The 6,438-nt window shown below is 49.7% G+C and overlaps 2 protein-coding genes across 11 annotated transcripts in view; both read right to left on the minus strand.

Moving 5' to 3' along the window:
- The window catches only part of MIEF1 (mitochondrial elongation factor 1), a 21,260-nt gene extending 17,189 nt beyond the window's left edge, over positions 1-4,071 (minus strand). For all 9 annotated transcript variants that reach the window (XR_003095536.1, XR_003095534.1, XR_003095537.1 and 6 more), the window contains exons 1-3: positions 3,938-4,071; positions 2,129-2,277; positions 1,774-1,954 (exon numbers count right to left, since the gene is read on the minus strand). Coding sequence is in view for 5 of the 9 variants with exons in the window: in XM_025211314.1 (XP_025067099.1) it covers positions 1,774-1,954; positions 2,129-2,272 (325 nt within the window). In the remaining 4 variants the exon portion in view is untranslated. The remainder of the gene's footprint in view (positions 1-1,773; positions 1,955-2,128; positions 2,278-3,937) is intronic.
- A 13-nt stretch (positions 4,072-4,084) lies between these two features.
- LOC112551273 (MIEF1 upstream open reading frame protein-like) lies at positions 4,085-5,068 on the minus strand. 2 transcript variants are annotated; one of them, XM_025211318.1, is made up of 2 exons: positions 4,961-5,068; positions 4,085-4,360 (listed from the first exon to the last, which is right to left on the minus strand). In XM_025211318.1, the coding sequence occupies exon 2, from the start codon at positions 4,343-4,345 to the stop codon at positions 4,121-4,123; it is 225 nt and encodes a 74-aa protein (XP_025067103.1). In that variant the 5' UTR covers positions 4,346-4,360; positions 4,961-5,068; the 3' UTR covers positions 4,085-4,120. The 2 variants fall into 2 exon arrangements, with proteins under 2 accessions (XP_025067103.1, XP_025067104.1); XM_025211319.1 differs by lacking the exon at positions 4,961-5,068 and adding an exon at positions 4,578-4,709.
- Between the last annotated feature and the right edge of the window lie 1,370 nt (positions 5,069-6,438).

Consider the following 6,438-nt stretch of genomic DNA (forward strand, 5'->3'; position numbering starts at 1 on the left):
TACCCAAGTTGGAATTTAACCAGAACTGAGACTAACAGTTTTATTTTGCAAACAGATACAAATTTTAATAACTGTAGGTGAGCAGTACCTCACGTCAGGTTTCAACTAAAAGACAGCAAATTACAAAGCATTGCTTCTTCTAAGGGCCCTGGCACACATTCATGTAAGGGCACTATGGGATCTGGTCCCCAGTCCCAACAATTGTGCCTCCTGCCATGTGCTGCATTCACCCTTTCTACTTGCCAGGGCAGAGGGAGCCCGGGATCATGACCGCAGGATCCCCCTGTACTGGTAAGTTGAAAGCCAGGTGTCTGCAGCCCAGTATAACCTGGGGCTGGGTTTAGACCCTGGACTGTCCCAGAGCTGAGGCTGACAATTAGCTGATGGCTGACCCTGACCCCAAGCAGACCCAGACACACCAAATGTTCAATTTAAGGTGCCAAACAAACCAGACATAAATGTTCTACATTTTACGTGGAACATTTTTATGGCTGGTTTACCATTTTAGGACACTTCAACATGTTAATCATGGCATAAAGGTAATGCATAGAGGGGCCCTTCCATAATGCAAGAACAGAGAGTACCATACCTCTTCTTTATTCCTCACAGCACCTGAGTTTTTACTGAAGCCCTCCTACCAAATAACAGAAGATGCTCAACCCAGCTTAGCTTGTAACATCCAATGAGATTACAGTATCTCAAAGTGGAAAGGCTGCAGGGGATATACCACTACCCTGGATCTGGACATAGACCAAAACAACAGAGTAGATAGGAAGAGCTAAGAGCCACTGCAATGCAAATTAGAGGGCACGCATTTTCTTTCCCCAGGGGAAAGGAAAAAGTGTTTTCCTAAGGACCACTCTCTCACATCTTCCATCAGCCAGTAAGTGATAAGAAAAATGCTTTGGATCTCATTGACATTACTTCTATAACAGCACAGATCTCCGACTGGATTACAAAGCTATTCCCCCAAAAGGGCAATTAGATGCTTCTGTCTTAGGCAAGCTTTGAGGGGGAAAAAAATTAGAAGCTCCACTAAAAATGGCTCTATGCAGCTATTAGAGGACACTTTGAAAGTAACAGGCGGTGCCTCTCCCATCTACTTCTCTCCTGTTAGTTGTTTTAAGCTAAACAACCATGTAAGATTGTTGGTTTTCAGTCTAAAGCAGTCATTCTCAACAAGGATATCACAACATCCTGGGGTGCCTTGAGATCCTTTCAAGGGTGCCACGGAGTGTTACACAATGGTAGTTAGCACTGTTAGGTTTACAAACATGATTCACAAGATAAACCTAGAGATTTCAAACAGAAATCCATTATTGTGGTTTGAGTTCTTTGCAAAAGAAAAAAATAAAACCTGCTTCATTATTTTTCTGTAGGCAAAAAAGAGTGAAAAACTAAGAGCTGGCATTTTCCAAAGGGTGCTCCAAGTCTGCTCAAGGATGTCTCGAGTCTGAAGAGGTTGAGAACCTCTGGTCTAAACCTTCAATCTCTAGGGGCTGACACAGAGCCCATTTTGTGGCAGCTGATGACCTCCTTCATTCCTGGCATAAACCTCCTTAAGTCTCTTGCTGTACCCCCAGCAGTAGTACCAAAACCATCCCCCACAAGATAGCCAGCTTGTAGAAACAGAGATTAAGACACCAGGTAAAGGTCTATGCCCGATTGCTATTCTGCAGATTCAATATTATCCAACCTAAAGGTCACTATTACTGGAGAGAGGGCTTAGGTGCAACTGGTATAATGCAAAAGGTATCTCACTGCTCCTCTTACCTGCATCTGAAGCTGAAATGTCGGTGGGAAGTGTCTGTAGGGACTGGCTCAGATTAGTCTTCATGTCCTGGCTCAACAACCGTGAGGAGGACCCCAGCCAATTTGGCTCTTCCCAGCTTCTTTTTCCCGATTGGCTCAAGCGAGTGGGGCTGCTAGGAGCACTGACTGCACGGTCATACATCTGAAATGGCATTACAGGGCACATTTTGGTTGCATGAAGTGCCCAATCTCTGTCTCAATCCATTTGAAAGTTACTACTATGCCAGGGTCCATTATATGCCCTCATTCCCTTCAGTTCCCTGTCCATGCCCCCCCCCCCCAACTCTGCCTTCCCCTCACACCTCCCCATGCTTACCCGTTTGACAGCCAGTGTAGCAATGCCCAGCATGGCAGCTCCACCCACACCCAGCACAAGCCGGGCATTGGATAGCACAAAATCGATGGCTGTGCCTATACCGTTGTCATCCTTCTTTCCCTTGCGCTCCCCAGCGCCTGCCATCTCACCTTGAGGGTGTAGGGGAGAAAATGGAACAAAGAGTCAGAAGAGTGGAATCCCAATCCAAACCTCTATTGCTCTAGACCACTGCTCATTGCTCTTAGGAATCTAGGATTTCCCACACTGAAGGAAATTATGGTCCATTTAGCTCTTCATTCTGCCTTGTCACATGAGCTCAAGCCATGTGTCTACCTGGACAGCCATCTCATTTCTCAGTGGCCAGATGCCCCAGAGAAAGGCAATGAAACCCCTTTTACCATCCATAAGTATAAGACATTTGAACCACAGGGAAGTTTCTTAGACTCCAGATCTGTTAGCAAACCTGAAACATGAGAACTAACAGCACGCGTAAATTATGACACCAAGATCATTTTTAGCTATACTTGTTCATGCACCATCTAATGCTGCTAAGAAAATCTTACTGATATATTTCTTTCAATGCCATCTTGCAACAGCAAGTTCCACAATAAGGTACAATATAAGAGGGCCACCCGTATGATTAGAGACTTGCATGGCAAGCCATATGAGGAAAGGCTGAGGGATCTGGGACTCTTCAGCCTGAAAGAGAGAAGGCTGAGAGGGGACTTGGTAACAGCTTACTGCTACATCAGGGGAGTACATCAAGGGCTCAGTGAACAACTGTTCACCAGGGCACCCTTGGGGAAAATGAAGAGTAATGGCCATAAACTCCTGGAAGACTGCTTCAGGTTCATCATTAGGAAAAACTTCTTCACAGTTAGTGTCCAGACTGTTGAATAAGCTCCCTCCAGAGGTGGTACAATAGCCTACCCTGAAAATCTTCAAGAGAAGACTGGACAGTCATCTTGCTGGGGTCACCTGACCCCATCCATCTTTCCTGCCTGGTGCAGGGGGCTGGACCTGATGATCTTCCGAGGTTCCTTCCAGCCCCCGGACAATCTATGAATCTATAAAAGTATTTGCTCACCCAGGAAAAATGAAAATTATTTAAGTGGTTGTCAGGAGCATAGAAAGAGCTGTACTACCTCTGACTAGTTGTTGATCTAGTTCAGCATTCCCGCTCTGACAGCATTCAATACCAGATACTTCAGAGGAGGACATAAGCACCTGCACTAGGGACTGGTTGGCTCAGAGGGGAAGCATTTTGCTGCTTAGTGTCAGTTGTTGGCCAAGGCCCTCAGACATGTTGGGTTTCACTCCACATGCAGAAACCAAGTCATGTAACAGAATGTTCATGTTCCTCCACAAATACTCTGCTCAGTTCCAGCTACACCATGGGCCTTGATGATATTTTAATGGCCACAAATTCCACACGTTAACTATATGGGTAAAAAAAGGATTTTCTTTTATCACCTTTCTGGTTTTAGGTAGGTCCTCAAGTAAAGACAATATAAGGGAGTTTTCTAACCGATTATAAAGTCAGTCCTGCAAAACTGATTTAACAACAAGCGGAAGGCATGGCATTCAACTGCATTTAAGCAACATAAAACAGCCTCACTTGTGTCTCTCAACCAGTGGACAGTTTCCAAGTCCACCTTAAATTCCAAGTATTCAAGAAGGATGGTCCTTGCTCCGATGAGTTTGAAAACCAATTAATTTTGGTCCATGGAACAAAAATGTGTGTCATTGGTAGGAATAAAACTAAAGCAAACATCAAAAAACATTGTGATGTCATAATAAATAACTTACTTGAGACTTAATACATCTGTGAAGGGAAAAGGAGAGTGCTCCTGTGTTACTTGTCAGACCCCTTTCTTTTCCCAAGTCTGTTGCAAGTAGAGGATCATAACCATCTGGCCAGGGTGTAGAAGTTTAAAAAAGACAAAAAACCAAGGCTGCAGGGTCCGAGCAAGAGAGGAAGAAGGGAAATTTCTAAACCAACCCCCCCAGTTTGCTGTGCAGGAAGGCCTGCCCTTTCTCCAGCTGTCTCTCCTTGTCTTCCAGCTGCTCCAGCTGCTTGTTCTTGCGGAACTCGCGCCGGATGGTGGCAAGGTAGAAATCACGGTCGGTGTAGCGCAGCCTGCGGCCCTGGCACAGCAGAGTGCGATAGAGGCTCAGGACAGCCTGGCGGGACCACGCTGCCATGGGGGGGGACATGCAGGGCACAGCACACTGGAAAGGAATAAGAGACCCAAAGTCAACAACTTCTCTTTCAGGTACATTATTCAGGCATCCACCTGCAACCCCAGCCCTGCACCCTGAGGGACCTGGAAGCAAAAACCAAGGCGCTGGGGGGTGGAGATTTCCCAGTAGGAATCCAAGGGTTGAATTCCTACTGGGGTTGGGGGAATTTCCTACTGGAAAACACCCAGGAAAGAGAAAGAAACACCTCCAGCTGCAGGTTACAAGACTCCCCGTTGGAGGCAGGAAACAGCCTGGCAGCATATGCAGGGTCCCCCCGGCTGCTCAGCCGGGCCAGGGGCAGTGAGGCAGGCTCCCTATGAAACCTGGGGAAAAACGACCCCAGCAAGGGACTGAGGAGACAAGCGAGCAGCCCCCGGGGGAAGCCGGGCTGGCCCCTGGGAGCGACAGGAGACCGCGGGGCCAGAAGGAAGGCTGGGCAGCGGGGACCCCGGGGCAGAGGGACCCCTTGCGGGTGGGAAACGCACACAGAGCAAGGGCCCGGGCGTGCAAGACCACTGGGGCGGGAGGCCCTGGGGAGGAAGGTCAGGAATCCCCCGCCGAGGAGCCCGGCCCGCGCCCCGCGCTCACCCGGAAAGGGACTGAGGGGCCCTCACTGTCAGCCCGTCGCGGGGGTTCAACACTACCTCCTCCCCTCAGCACCACTCCCGAGGTCACCCGGCAATATGGCCGATTCACTTCCGGGTCGTGACCCCTCCCGGAAACCATAGAGGAGCGAACTGGAGACTAGAACGTCCCCATCAGGAGGACTTCCGGCATCCCCTGCGGCTCGCTGGGCCTCCCCGCCCAGAGCATGCTCGTGGCTCTCGCCGAGGAGCGCTATAGACGGGGCCGCGAGGGGACAGGCGGTATGCCCTCCTCCCTCGTTTCCTCCTAGAAGAAGTTTCACAATCTTTGCATCCTCCTATGCCTGAAGAAGGGTGCCCGGACCCGAAAATAAAGATTTTTTTTTTTTAAATATCTAGTTGGTGTCATAACAGATGTCACCTCCGCTCAGAGTCGTGATTCTTCTTGTACCACAAGCACCCACACGCGTTCCCAGCCCAGACCTGCAGACCCCTCACAGCTGCCTGCAGTGCGGGGCCCTGGATAGCGGGAGGCTTGCTCTCACCCAGGAGGGACGGGGAGCCTCTGCGGGGGGGCGGCCCTGGCAGCGCTGCTGGGTGCGCAGGCTCCTGGCATGGACCCAGAGGTTTCAAGCAGGAGTTGGTGGGGTTAGGAGGCTTGCGTGCCCCCCTCTCCCAGGGCTCCAAGTGCTGTGTGGCAAGAGAGCAGCTCTGGTTGTTTTCTGTCCTTGAAAAGCCAAGCAGAAGCTCAGAGCTGGCATCTCCCGGGCTCCGCAGCGCTGCCTGAGGTCTAAATGAGGTTGAATCCTAGAACACGAGGGTGGAAGGGACCTCGGGGCATCTAGGCCAACCCCCTGCCCCCAGCAGGACCAACTATCTCAACTATCTGTCTACCTGGGTCTTAAAAACCTCCAAGAATGGAGATCCCACAGCCTGTCTCGCAAGGGCTTTACTACCCGCCTCTTGAGAAAGTTCTTCCTAATATCTGACCTTAACTTCCCTGTTGCTCCTTGTTCTGTCATCTGCCACCACTGTGAACAGTCCGGCTCCTTCCCCTTTCAAACCCCCGTTCAGGTAGTTGAAGGCTGCTATTAAATCTCCCCTCAGTTTTCTCTTCTCCAGACTAAACAAGCCCAGTTCCCTCAGCCTCTCCTCACAAATCATGTGCCCCAGCCCCCAGACCATTTTTTGTTGCTCTCTACTGGACTCTCTTTCTGTAGTGGGGGTCCAAAACTGAACACAGTGCTCCAAATGTGGCCTCACCAGTGCTGAATAGAGGGGAATAATCATTCCCCGTGATCTGCTGGCAACAGTCCTACCAATGCAGCCCAGTACACCATTAACCTGCTTGGCAACAAGGGTACACTGTTGGCCCATATTCAGCTTATTGTCCACTGTACCAGTGGAAGTTCGGTATTGGCATTTTCCAAGGGGTCCAGTCTAAGGAGGTGGAGAACCCTGCCTTAACTGACTGAGTTGGCT

The sequence above is a fragment of the Alligator sinensis genome, unplaced genomic scaffold (genome assembly GCF_000455745.1).
Source record: "Alligator sinensis unplaced genomic scaffold, ASM45574v1 scaffold215_2, whole genome shotgun sequence".
NCBI classification, from domain to species: domain Eukaryota; kingdom Metazoa; phylum Chordata; order Crocodylia; family Alligatoridae; genus Alligator; species Alligator sinensis.